Source organism: Thalassophryne amazonica, chromosome 8 (genome assembly GCF_902500255.1).
Source record: "Thalassophryne amazonica chromosome 8, fThaAma1.1, whole genome shotgun sequence".
Classification (NCBI taxonomy): domain Eukaryota; kingdom Metazoa; phylum Chordata; class Actinopteri; order Batrachoidiformes; family Batrachoididae; genus Thalassophryne; species Thalassophryne amazonica.
In genome coordinates this window covers 54,518,160-54,532,625 of record NC_047110.1, presented here as the reverse complement: position 1 = coordinate 54,532,625, position 14,466 = coordinate 54,518,160, and the positions used below count along the sequence as shown (strand labels likewise).

Sequence of the window (14,466 nt, the reverse complement as noted above, 5' to 3'; positions counted from 1 at the left end):
TTTACCTGTTCGCTTCAGTCCAATCCATCATCACACTCTGATGAGCACGTTATCCACATAAAGCCTGATTTTGGAAAACGACATCTGAAAATACTTTTAATTCCTTGTGGTGGCTGTAAACAAAGAGTTTTAAAGCAAGTCCCTCTGTGGTTTTCCTGGTGCATTTTCTCAGAGGATGCCGGTGTCACACTCTAATCACATCTGGTCAGACAGAAGCGCAATGATGAATTAAACGTTTAAAGCGCCAGTCGACCACGATCAGGTGTCATCAGGTCTGATCAAACCTGAATAAGCGCTGTGACTCGTCGCTGTCGGTGTGATCATCAAATGACCTGATCGATCAGGTCCTGAAACGCTTTGATGACTTTTAAAGTGCCGTTGCTGTCCGTCTGATCACACCTGATTGTGGTCGACTGGCACTTCATACGTTTCAGTCATCACAGCGCTTCAATATTCAGGTCATCAAAGACCTGATCAGGTCTGATTAGATCAGCAGACCTAATCAAAAAGCAAGCAGCGTTTAAAAGTTTAAGGAGTCACAGTACTTCATTCATGGCAGCGTTTACCACAGCCAGTCGAATCATCAGCATTCTGTACACAATGAAAATGAACCACCAAGACAAAAAACAAAACAAACAAAAAAAACAAACAACAACAACAAAAACAAAACAAAAAATGTTAAATTACTCTGTTTCTGACCTGCACCAAACCGTGCAGTACCAACCTGAACCACTCAGTAGACACGGGGCTGTCGTTATACGCTGGTCGTCAAGGTGTGACAGCTGCATTAATTTATGCCAGCATTTTTAATAAATGGTTTGACAGGGCCTAAAGCAACCATACACTCCTATAAGCATGTCTAGGAATGCAACCATGCGCCATCACACACCAGCCTACACAGGGACTACGCCAAATGTGCACAATTTTCCAACGCACTCCATACGCATTTTAGTGCAACTGTATGCAAGCCCGGTGTGAAAGGGGTTACCTCTTCACAATACACATACATTATGTACACACACACAGCAATTTAATGTCTCCTAATTGAGTTACTCACTCACTCATCTCCAAACGCTTATCCGGGATTGGATCACAGGGGCAACAGCTTCCGTAGAGGACCCCAAACTTCCCTTTCCCGGAACACATTAACCACCTTTGACTGGGGGATGCCAAGGTGTTCCCAGGTCAGTGTGGATATATAATCTCTCCACCTAGTCCTGGGTCTTCCCCAGGGCCTCCTCCCAGCTGGACGTCCCTAGAACACCTCCCTAGGGAGGCACCCAGGGGACCCAGATGCCCGAAGCACCTCAGCTGGCTCCTTTCAACATGAAGGTGCAGTGGCTCTACTCCGAGCTCTTCATGAATGACCAAGCTTCTCACCCTATCTCTGAGGGAGACACCAGTCACCCTCCTAAGAAAGCCCATTTCGGCCGCTTGTATCCGTGATCTAGTTTTTTTTTGGTCATGACCCAACCCCCATGACTATAGGTGAGGTTAGGAGTGAAGACTGACCATTAGATTGAGAGCTTCGCCTTTTGGCTCAGCTCCCTTTCTGTCACAACAGTACAGCAGAGCGAATGCAATACCGCACCTGCTGCGTCGATTCTCTGGCCAGTCTCACACTCCATTGTCCCCTCATTCGTGAACAAGATCTCAAGGTACTTGAACTCCTTCACCTGGGGCAAGACCATTCCCTACCTGGAGTAGGCAATCCATCGGTTTCCTGTTGAAAACCATGGCCCCAGATTTAGAGGTGGTACTCCACATCCCAGCCACTTCACATTTGGCTGCAAACTGACCCAGTGAGTGCTGGAGGTCACAGGCTGTTGACCCCCAAAATGTGAATCTGCTGCAAATTGTGAATTATCTGCAAACTGTGAACTGCAAAAAGTGAATACTGAAAAAATATCTCACAAAACCTAAACACACATCCCGCAAAACATGAATTTCTTCACATTTGACTTACGTTTCGCACATATTCACGATTCGTGGTGTTATGATCACTTTAGGAGAAAATCCACATTTTGTGTCCAATCACAGAGCACCATCATCGTTTACAGCAAAATTATTAACCGTTTGAGGATAGTCACGGTTAGCATAAATTTTCGTTAATGGTTTGCTGTTAACTCACGATTTGCAGCAGATTCACATCAACATAGGCCGATGAAGCCAACAGGACCAGATCATCTGCAAAAAGCAGTGATGAGACCCTGAGCTTACCAAACTGAAGACCCTCCTCCACCCTCCTGTCCATGGATATCACAAACAGGATTGGTGACAAGGTGCAGCCCTGGCGGATGCAAACCCCCACCAAGGGTGTTCAAGGGTTGCCACCCCTTAAGGCTCATAAGACCTTAAGGCCAGAATTCCACACTGCATTTTCAGCAGTGGAAGCTTTAAACATTGCCCATTCTGGTTCACTGCCCCTAACCTCCAAATGGATGCTAGAAAACTGCTGCCAGAGGTGTGAGCTGAAGATCTGTTGGACATTAGGCTCCTCCAGATGTCCCCAGTTCACCTGCACTATCCGTTTGGGATTACCAGCTCTGTCCAAAGTCCTCCCCCACCCTGTGATCCAACTCACCACCAGATGGTGATCAGTTGACAGCTCTGCTCCTCTCTTCACCTGAGTGTCCAGAACACGCAGCCTCAGATTAGATGTCACAATCACAAAATCAATCATTGACCTTTGGCCTAAAGTGCTGTGGTACCATGTACACTTATGAGCATCCTTATGTTCAAACATGGTGTTCGTTATGGACAGTCCATGACAAGCACAGAAGTCCAATAACAAATGAGTGCGCGGGTTTAGATCAGGGAGGCTGTTCCTCCCAATCATGCCTCTCCAGGTTTCTCTATCATTACCCACATGTGCGTTGAAGTCCCCCAACAGAACAATGGAGTTCCCTACTGGAGCCCCATACACGACTCCAGTCAGGGACTCCAAGAAGGCCGAATACCCCAAACTACTGTTCGGTACATATGCACAAACAACAGTCAGAGTTTCCCTCCACCACTCAAAGGTGCAGGGAGGCAACCCTCTCATCTACTTCAATGTAAACTTCAATTTAGCCGAGCTCAGCGGGGGACTTGTGAGTAACCCTGCAGCTGCCCGGCGCCTCACACCCTGGGCAACTCCAGAGAACAACAGTCCAACCCTTATCAGGGAGAGGGGTTCTGTAGTCAAGGCTCTGCATCTGCTGGCTGTGATCTAACTGGTAGTGCTCCACCTCCCGCAGAAGCTCCGGCTCCTTCCGGAGGAGACGTTCCACACCCCCAGAGCTAGCCTCTGCCACCCAGTTCTGGCTCATCAAGGCCCTTGACTTTTGCTGCCACCCATGGGATAGCACACCCGACCCCAGCGGGTCCCACTGTGGGCGGTAAGAAAGTCCATGTTGCCTTTTCAGGCTCTGCCTGGCCAGACTCTGTGGCAAGCCTGGCCTCAGGCGCTCACTGTCCAGACCCTCTGTCCAGGCCCTCTGTCCAGGCCTGGCTCCAGACGAGGGCAGCAGGCATCCTCCTGGATGGGTCACGTTCCCTCTTTCTCATTTTTACATGGCGTCATTGCGAACCATTGTGAGGTCTGGCCCATTGTCTGAGACCAATTTGCCATGGGAGACCCTACCAGGAGCACAAAGGCTCCAGACAACACAGCTCTCAGGTTCGTAGGGGCACACAAACATCCCCACCATAATAAGGAGATGGTTCCAACTGAGTTACTCTTATTGATTAATTTCTTGCCAGGGCTGGATCCAGACTGAAAATGTGACAGATGCATTTTTGCCCATTGATAAAATAAAAATCGTACACGTCTTGTTATTCAATAATCTTCATTCTTTTATTTAGCTTTTTCTTATCGTGCACCCGCTCGGAATGGTCTTCCTGCAACCGTGAGACAGTCGGAGTCCGTGGACATTTTTAAGTCAAGACTTAAAGCCTATTTTATTCTCTTTCTTATGAATAGTTTTTATTTTTATCTGTTTTATTCTTTTACTTCTGTTTTTAATTATGTATTTGATTTTTTTTTTTATATTTATTTATTTATTTAAATTTTTTTTATGTTGAACTGTTCTATGTGAGGTGCCTTGAGACAGATTTTGTTGATTTGGCGCTTTTTGTGATTTGGCGCTTTATAAGCCGATTAAGTTGAAATTTAACAACATTTTATTCAGTCTTAAAGTAAATAAATATGAAATTGGTCACTGGATCCTTAAACCTTGGACATAATAAACTCTACATGGTGGATCCTTGATCTCTGGACATAAATAGGAATAAACAAATCTGTAGTTTCTGTCAAAAGCATTTCCTTTCAGGCATATATCTGAGCTGAGCTCTTGCGGCTGCTGTGCTGCACATCAGGAATTTGTAAAGAAATACGGCACTTCTCATTTTAGGAGGAAAAAAAACGTTTTAGTCGATTGTAGTTTCTTGTCTGTATTACAACGTTTGTAAGAGGTGTCATTTTATTTAAAGTGACAATTCATTTTGAAGTTATTAATTCCGAGCGGACTCTGTCTCGGCAGAGAGCCGCGCAGCGTTTGGAGCTGTGCCAACGGAAAGGAGGACGATTCTCGTTTCTTGACGGCAACAAGACAAGAGTCCCAGTTAGTGACTTTAATACACACAAAAGTGACTCACGGTATTTTAATGGCTTTTAGAGGGGTTAAGAAACGGACTTGCTGTTTCTGAAGAGCAGCAAATCAAAGAACCAATGAGCTAGCGGATCGAAGCATTGCTTCAATGGTTCACGCTTCAAAGTGGAGTCGCGCTGCAGAAACCGTTGATTACAGACCCGTTGCAGACCAAATCCTGAATATTCAACTTTATTTGTACGTCCGTATGACTCTGAAACTCGTAAAAATCCATATAATTTACGGACAATCCGTATAGGTTGACATGTATGGTCAGAAAACCACCGAAAATGTAATTTCAGTCATCACAGAATGCCTTTCAAACACACTATTGTCTGAAAACTATTTATAAACCACTCACCGTTTCTTGCTGAAATAAGCGCCCAATTTTTCTTGCACAACTTTTTTCCTGGATGCCATGATCATCGACTGGACGCTATGTTTGTTTCATCCGGTTTGAATTTTCCTGTGTACACCTGCGTGGTGCATTGTGGGATCAAATCAAAAGTTGTGTTCACCGCAGGGACACGTTCGGCACTATTTGGGATTATTCGAGATTTTTTTTTTCCCGATGACGAACGATGCGTAAAAAAATCTGACCGATGCAACCGCATCGGCCCAAACCGGTCTGGATCCAGGCCTGCTTGTCCCAAATGGAGTTTATTATGAATAGACACTTTCACTCACCTGTTTATAAAGCCAGTTTCTTTTCACAACTGGGGCACCAGGATTCCTTCTGATAGAGTTGGATCTTTTGCCAAAATTATGAAGCTTTTTTGAAGGTCTTGAGGACTATAAACATAAACAAGAATGTGAGGACAGCATATAAACAACATACATATGTTTTAAGAACACTGTTTATCAAAGTATTGATATGATTCAATTCATTTTTGAATATTTTCCCCAACTTCAAGGCCATTCTTGAATCCTGTTACTCACTCTTGCTCCCGTGGGGCTGCTGGGTTGTGCGGCGGCGTTGTCTGAGCCGCCTGTTAAGTTAGAGGCCTCACTCATGGTGCTTATTGGCTGTTCCTTCTTATCATTTGCTGGCACTTTGGAGGCAGATCTAATACAGAGACAAGAAACAAAAATAAAAATAAACAAACAAGCCAAAAGTCATCAGTTAAAAAAAGGAGCAAAAAACAAACAAACAGAAAACAATTAATATGAAATGGAAAAAAAAAAACAACCAGACAAAGCAACTTCTGCACCTGTTTCCTCAGCATTCCTCTTAAGCACAAATCCTCTGTTCTGATGAGATCTCAACATGGGCCCATAAATCAAGACAATTACTCCAACTATGACACTGCATATACATTTCCAGTGTTCTAACAGCTTTAAGTGGATATAAATCAGCCTGACATATTGATGGGCAGCAGCTGTAGAAGTGAATCAGGCCAGACTGCCCAAAGACAAAATCCTTTCAAAGCTAAACTGAAAAGCAGAATATGCTCAATATATTTGTCAAAGATTACAAAAATTTGTAAAATAAGATGTCTCTGGGCTAGGAAGATGTCCTACATCTGTAAATGGTACAACGTCTCCAAAGTCTCAGAGGATTTTGAAATGAGAACCAGAGCAGAGCAGAAACACTGCAGCAGTGAAAAGAGTGTTACCTCAGGGTTTCAGGTCACTGAAAAAGGACAATAGAACTGACCATGAACTACAAAATTACCTCATCTGATTTCCTCATAGTAACAGCCCCTCAAACATACAGTTCAGAGTACAAGACGTTATTTTGGCTTGTCTCTTTATGCTCAGGATCAATATACAGCTGATTCGAAATGATGACTTGCCATACGTTTTTACATGGTATGACCTTACTGATGCAAGTACAGATTACATGGAGAATGAGAATGGGCATGGGTGGTCTTGATAAACACTGCTGTACTGGTCAGGTGCACAGCCGGTACTACAGGAAAGCACCTGCTCTGCACCTGGCCACGTCATTTTTAGAACAGTACAACTACATGAGTGTCAGGGGGACTCACAGAAATTGTGAGCGCTGTGTGTGAAAACTGTCAGGTTTCACGTTCAGATTATAGAAGATTGCAATAACACTTGCACTGAACCATGCGATGCATTGTACCAGGTGAAGGTAGGGCTCTTAACAGCTACTTTTGCTTGCACTGAGTATTGTGTGATTGCGACAGCAAGATAAATATTTTGTTCAAGGAACAGAGGTGAACAAGGTTTGTGTATGCCACGTCCCTGATGACATCAGCAGATCAGTCAAGGTAGCCAAGTGGATGACTAATGCGCTCTCAAAATGAGGTGCACACAATTTTCAGCTTACTCTGCTTGTGAAGAATGATGAGCAGCCTCCTACTAAATGTGATAAGCCCACATGGCAAAATGAGATCCCAACATTTTTGGGACATCCAGTGACAGGCTAAATCCTAAATGAACTGTAATCAAAGCTGAACTGACTTCTCATCAAAACACAAAGGCTGGTAGGAGGGAGACCAGGCTGAGTCTGTTCCAAGTGAGATATTGCTCTATTTCATACTCTATTTACCCAGCAGACCATTTCCTGACTCTAAGCTGCAGTGTGAATGTGTGCAAGCTCAATTTGCTAATAATTACTTTGGGATTGATGATCAATCCTCACAGACTTAAACTGAAAAGTAATGAGGGTCCCAAACCGGCTACTTTGGCATAAGAGCCAGCAGGGACAAAGCAATAAGAAGCTGATGCTGCGTTAAATTTGTTTTGAGTTTGCTCTCTCGGGGAAGCAATGATGCAACGAGGCATACTGTGCAACATCACTTCAGCAATCATGCCACAGGTAGATTTTGTCTCTTTGTCATGCTCACATGATAACAATTAAGCTGTCTTGCTTGCAAATGATGGCAAAGATGACTGTCAATGAGCACTTTAAGAAAAGGCACCTAGTAAAATTGGTTACTGCAGTACAAACTGTGACAACTAGTTCGATAAACTAGTATAAGAGTAATTAATGTAAGTACACCTGCACATAGAGCTACTTTTTTAGTCTCTTCTTTCTCTCACGCACGCACACACAAATGACTGAGGGTAAGCCAAAATTATGAAGGAATAAAATGTTAAAAGTCAAGGTCACACATCAAGGTCAAATATTTTGGCCCAATGATTTTATATCTAGGGCTGCAGCTATCGATTATTTTAGTAATCGAGTATTCTATCGATTATTCCGGCGATTAATTGAGTAATCGGATAAAAAGTACTTTTGCGTTTTTAAACATCAACAGTTCAGGGCTCTCCCTAAATAATGGCAAAATATCGCTGCACCAAAGTCTTGAAATTTTGCTGAAATGGCGATGGGATGTGGTTTTCTTTTTCGTTTTTTCCCCAACTTGTAGAATTTACCCATTTTTAATTTTTTTTTAAGGTTGGTGGACTGGGTCCCTGCGTGATTTTTTCTTTTAGTCCCTCTTTCTCTGCGATTCAGCAGATGCATTTCAGCTGGAGGTTAAACATGCAAACCTTGCAGTCACTGTTTTTTTTGTTTTTATGTACAGTGTTTGTGAAGCGTTGTATGTTGCCCAAAAAAGCGAAACTTAAAAAGGAAACACTCAGTGCGAGTCTGAGCAAAACACAGAAGAAAGAGTGGACTTCTGCTGAGAGGATCTTCTTTCAGAAACAGTTTGTCAGTGTGGCCGGGGACTGGCATGAGGGGAGTGCTGAGCCCCTCACCCCGGGCACAGAGAAACAGCTGGCAGCCGCCGGGTGCATAGCCACTCCCCACACTTTAAATGCACAGTAAGCTATTTCAGGTGATCAGCGTGGACTCTCTTTCTCTTAAAAGGTTTTATTTTTCTCTGTGTGTCGCATTGGAAAGCTGCAGCTTTTGGTGCTATATCGCTCTAGTCTTCTTCTGTTTTTTCTGGGGATGTTACAGCGTACAGACAGGCCTGGCATATGTACTACAACGTTAAATGGAGCTCCGAGGCACAGAATTTGCCCCGAACATTTTTTGTAATCAAATTATTCGAGTTACTCGACTAATCGTTTCAGACCCAATATCAAGGATATTCATGGGCACTTTGAAGAACTGGCTGAAGATACGCCTATGGTTTCTCTGGAATTGTAACTTCACAAAGGCCAAATATGATTTCACTAATATGTTGTCATGTATGACATTGCTATTGGTCACATGATGTTTCAGATGGGTACATTTGAAAGATCAAACTGTTTATTTCAAACAGTCTGGAGCCAGTCATTGAAGCAAAGTGTGTTGGAAAGGATAAAGCAAATGGTAAATGGACTGCTTTTATATAGCTCTTTTACATCTATATGAGAATCTCAAAGTGCTTTATAGCAATGCCTCACATTCACTCACACACACACACACACACACACACACACACACACACACACACACACACACACACACACACACACACACACACACACACACACACACACACACACACACACACCAATATCAGGGTGCTGCCACACAAGGCACTCACTACACACCATGAAGCAACTAAGGGATTAAGGACCACGCCCAAGGGCCCTTAGTGATTTTCCGTCCAGGCGTAGTAGTAGCTCTATTTTGGACTGAACCGATCAAATATCAAGGCCACACAGAACCACATTATGGCATCACTGAATCACAAAGAATGCATGTGCAGGAAATGGTGTAAATCATGTAAGGCACAGGTGTTGCACTCACTGACCACCCCTTGTAGTGCTTCCTTTGAGAAAGTGCCTTGTTCCAGGAAGCTGTCCTCTTGATTCATGATTGACAACCCTTAAGACAGCCACCTGCTGTTTTTGAAAATATCGCTCCGTTGAAGGATGAGTGCCAAACACACACACACACACACACACACACACACACACACACACACACACACACACATACACATATGCGCGAGCACAAAAGCCAAAAAGTCACATATCCGAAATTGTTTCACCTACAGGATATTTCATTGTTTAAAATGTGTTAACCTAAAAACAACACAAAATGAAAGCTTTTAAACTTATGGTGTAATGGATACAGACAACCAAGTACTGAGAAATATGTCAGAATGTGGCAGCAAATAATGCTGTAAAGAAAGGACTTGTGGTGTTTATATAGACTAACTGAGAAGAAGCAGAATTCTCTCAGATCAGAAAACCACATGACAGACGTGTGGGACAACATAATTTCCAACCAGCTAATGCTGAAGTCAGTGGATGCATTTTATCAAGTCAGACTGAACTGTGGATGGGAAATGTGAATTTAATCCAAGTTAAAAAAAAAAAAAACATACTACACATGCATATAGTGGGAATCAAACATTCCACATCCACATTATGAGATAACATACTGCATCAAGCTTCCAAATGGTTTAAGTTGCTGCTCACATCTATAACATGCTGTTTTAAACATCTGCGCTAAATTATTATTTCGTGTGGACGTTGATGGCTCTCTTGATAGCATGAGCCCATAGTAGACAAGAGTGGTAAGAACACAGTAATAGCTGTGGTAAAATACCAGAGCTGAGAAAGAGCTCTCATTGTGTTCACCACAGCTACATGTCAGCAGCAAAGACGATCAAACCAGGGCCTGAGACGGCCACGTGATGACGTGTGTCCTGAATAATTTTACTATGTCTCCACAGGCAATGCATCATTTATAGACTTTCCAGTTTACATTAGTTTGCACACAGAACGTTTGAGGCATGCAAGAAAACACTTCTGTGCAACAGGCAGACAAATAATAAATGTAGTTTATTTAATTGAAGAAAACCATATACAGTGCATCCAGAAAGTATTCATAGTGCTTCATGTATTCCAAATTTTATGCTATGTTACAGCCTTATTCCAAAATGGATGAAATTCATTGTTTTCCTCAAAATTCTGCACACAATGACAATTGTGTGTCCCCATAAAAACAATGCAAAACAAGTTTTTTTTTGGTTTTTGCAAATTTATTAAAAATAAGAAACTAAGAAATCACATGTACATAAGTATTTACAGCCTTTGCCATGAAGCTCAAAATTGAGCTCAGGTGCATCCTGTTTCCACTAAACATCCTTGAGATGTTTCTACAGCTTAATTGGGCACCATAGTCTTGTATGAGGGTGGACAATAAAGGGGTTAAATGAAAGAGCATACGACACAAAAACTGTACTTCCGGGGACAGTCTCATCATTATTCACATTAAATCTAGGCAAAAACTTACTGACACAGCCTCTCCCATTTGCCTTGTCTTCCCTTCTCTACTGAGAACAAAAAAAAAAAAAACCCTGCACTTTTCGCGACTGCTTCGGTGAGTGCAGCCAAAAACAAAACAGTACACAATCTTTCCGTGTGAAGTGATGCCATGTTTGTGTTGCGCAGTGGCAGGCTGTACCCTGAAGTGGTCAAATCCTGTGATATCATGCAGGGATTCAAACAAGAGTCCACCTGGGATAAATTCAGTTAATTAGACATAATTTGGAAATGCACACACCTGTCTACATATAAAGTCCCACAGATGACAGTGCATGTCCGAGCACAAACCAAGCCTTGAATTCAAAGGAATTGTCTGTAGACAGGATTGTCACGATGCACAAATATGGGGAAGGGTACAGAAGCATTTCTGCTGCTTTGTAGATCCTAATGAGCACAGCGGCCTCCACCATCCGTAAAGGCAAGAAGTTTGGATCCACCAGGACTCTTCCTAGAGCTGGCCAACCGTCTGAACTGAGCGATCGGGGGAGGAAAGGCCTTAGATAAAAAGATGACCAAGGACCGGATGGTTACTCTGTTAGACATCCAGCATTCCTCTGTGGAGAGAGGAGAACCTTCCAGAATGATAACCATCTCTGTAGCAATCCACCAATCAGGCCTGTATGGTACAGTGGCCAAACAGAAGCCACTCCTTAGTAAAAAAGGCACATGGCAGCCCACCTGGAGTTTGCCAAAAGGCACCTGAAGGACTCTCAGACCATGAAAAACAAAATTCTCTGGTCTGATGAGAAAAAGACTGAACTCTTTGTGTGAATGCCAGGTGTCATGTTTGGAGGAAACCAGGCACCATACCTACAGTGAGGCATGGTGGTGGCAGCATAATGCTATGGGGATGTTTTTCAGCAGAACTGGGAGACTAGTCAGGATTGAGGGAAAGATGAATGCAGCAATGTGCAGAGACATCCTGGATGAAAATCTGTTCCAGAGTGCTCTTGACCTCAGACTGGGGTGATGGTTCATCTTTCAACAGGACAGTTCATCTTCTAGCACAGGGGTGGCCAAGTTCGGTCCTCGAGAGCCACATTCCTGACACTCTTAGTTGTCTCCCTGCTCCATCACACCTGAATCCAATGAAAGACTCGTTAGCAGACTTTTAATGAGCCTTTCATTGGATCCAGGTGTGTTGGAGCAGGGAGACAACTAAGAGTGTCAGGAATGTGGCTCTCGAGGACCGAACTTGGCCACCCCTGTTCTAGCAGGACAATGACCCTAAGGACACAGCCAAGATATCAAAGGAGTGGCTTCAGGACAACTCTATGAATGTCCTTGAGTGGCCCAGCCAGAGCCCAGACCTGAATCCGACTGAACATCTCTGGAGAGATCTGAAAATGGCTGTGCAGACGCTCCCCATCCAACCTACAAGTGCATCAGGAATGGGCAAAACTGCCCAAAGATAGGTGCACCAAGCTTGTGGCATCATATTCAAGATGGCTTGAGGCTGTAATTAATCCCAAAGGTGCATCAACAAAGTATTGAGCAAAGGGTGTGAGTACTTGCAGTGCCCTCCAAAAGCATTGGAAGATGTCGTATTTCACACATTTTTAATTCGTCTATGCCATTTCAAATACAAAAAATAAATAAATAAAAAAAATCTGAAATTATCTTCCTTAAATTCAAACTGAAAGCAAATCTGTAAAAGTTGATATAAATGAATTAAAAATATAAAAAAGCCAAGATAATTGGTTGCATAAGTAATGGAATGCTTTGGTATAACACCTGTAAATAATTGGTTTTATTGCCAGTTATCTCCAGACAAGTCAAGAGATGGATACATGAACATTTCCAAGTCACTGAATAGGTCTTCTGTTGTGGCTGGCGTGCCTGGCGTGCCTGGCTGGCTTTTGTTTGTCTTCTGTTTCTGTCTTTTGGTTTTCCTTCCAGGTGGTGCGCGTTTAGGACTGAGTGGCTGTGTGGCTGAGTTATCAGGACCTCACCCTGATCACCTGAGGCTCGTCAGGACTCACAGCTGTGGTGCATCTACACGGATTGGAACATGGTGGCATTTAAGTCTGGAGTACACAGTGTGTATTTGCCAGAGACTCGACCTTGTGACCAGACGGGTGAGATCGTCGTCTCGAGAGCCATCTCATCATCAGTGGATGCAGAGAACGTCCAGGTTTGATGCATGGTCTGTGAAAGAGGAGGGGGTGAGGTCTCACGCTCGTCAGCACACTTCCTGAGGTACGTTAGGTTTTGTGACTAACATTTATACAGTCAGTAAATGTGGTGTCCCTCACACCTTATTGTATTGAGCTGTTATGTTAGTCGTTTAATCAGCTTCCACTGCAGTTGAGTTTGTGAACAGGGTGTTCCATGCCTGCAGGGTGGGAAGCTGATTAGTAATTAAGCCAGGAAGTGTTTGCTGTTTGTGAACACCTTTGAGCGGTCTCTCTGTGTGTGGAGTGTGGACTCACATGATGATTTCTTCTTTCACAGACTCGGTTTGTCGCGGCCACCTGGGGGGTGTCGCGGGGTCCTTGGGTCCGAACAGTTTCTGGCTCCGGACCGTTAGTGCTGCTGGGAGCACACCGTTTCACCACCACGCCAGACCGCGCACTCTTTTGTTATATTTTCCACATCACTGTTATGTAATTAAATTTAGTTATCCTTTGTACCGTGCTCTGCTTATTTCATACTGGGTCCTTCAAACGCTGGTCGGTTCTCTGGGCTGCGTCCGACACATAACATCTTCGACTTTATTTACATCAATTATAAAAATATACAAACAGTATGACACTCTATGGTTAATCTGCATAGAGTAGAGAGGGCTCAATTGAGTGACTGTGCAATTAGGCTTCTGTGGCTGTAATTGGAGAAATTGTGCAAAGTGCATGTGTTGCATTTTGTATCCCCAGTTATACAGATTCATGATGAAGTGGTATAGAGAAAGATTCTCTTTAAAAGAAGGCCTAAAACTTCAGCTACAATTTGCCAGAAGGTACGTCTGAGATGCAAGCATAGATCTGATGCGTTGACGAAAGAAAATTTACTTATGCACATGTGATTTCTTAGTTTTTTTATTTCTAATATCCATCCATCCATCCATCCATCCATTTTCTTCTGCTTATCCTAGGTCAGGTCGCGGGGGCAGCAGCTCAAGCAAAGCCGCCCAGACCTCCCGATCCACACACACCTCCTCCCCGAAGCGTTCCCAAGCCAGCTGAGAGAGGTAGTCCCTCCAGTGTGACCTGGGTCTTCCCCAGGGCCTCCTCCCGATGGGACGTGCCCGGAACTCCTCTCCAGCAAGGCGTCCAGGGGGCATCCGGAAAAGATGCCCAAGCCACCTCAGCTGGCTCCTTTCGACGTGGAGGAGCAGCGGCTCGACTCCGTGCTCCTCCCGAGTGACAGAGCTCCTCACCCTATCTATAAGGGAGCACCCAGCCACCCTGTGGAGGAAACTCATCTCGGCCGCTTGTGCTCAAGATCTTTTTCTTTCGGTCATGAGCCAAATCTCATGACCACAGGTGAGGGTCGGAACGTAGATCAATTGGTAAATCAAGTGCTTTGTCCCCCTGCTCAGCTCTCTCTTCACCACGACGGTCTGATACAGCGACCGCATCACTGCAGACGCTGCACCGATCCGTCTATCGACCTCACGCTCCATCTGTCCCTCACTTGTGAACAAGAC

The 14,466-nt window shown here is 43.9% G+C and overlaps 1 protein-coding gene across 11 annotated transcripts in view; it reads right to left on the bottom strand.

Moving 5' to 3' along the window:
* The window catches only part of LOC117515633 (pleckstrin homology domain-containing family A member 5-like), a 366,809-nt gene that overhangs the window by 95,538 nt on the left and 256,805 nt on the right, over positions 1-14,466 (bottom strand). For all 11 annotated transcript variants that reach the window (XM_034176275.1, XM_034176273.1, XM_034176274.1 and 8 more), the window contains exons 5-6: positions 5,571-5,697; positions 5,319-5,423 (exon numbers count right to left, since the gene is read on the bottom strand). In XM_034176275.1, the coding sequence (XP_034032166.1) occupies positions 5,319-5,423; positions 5,571-5,697 (232 nt within the window). The remainder of the gene's footprint in view (positions 1-5,318; positions 5,424-5,570; positions 5,698-14,466) is intronic.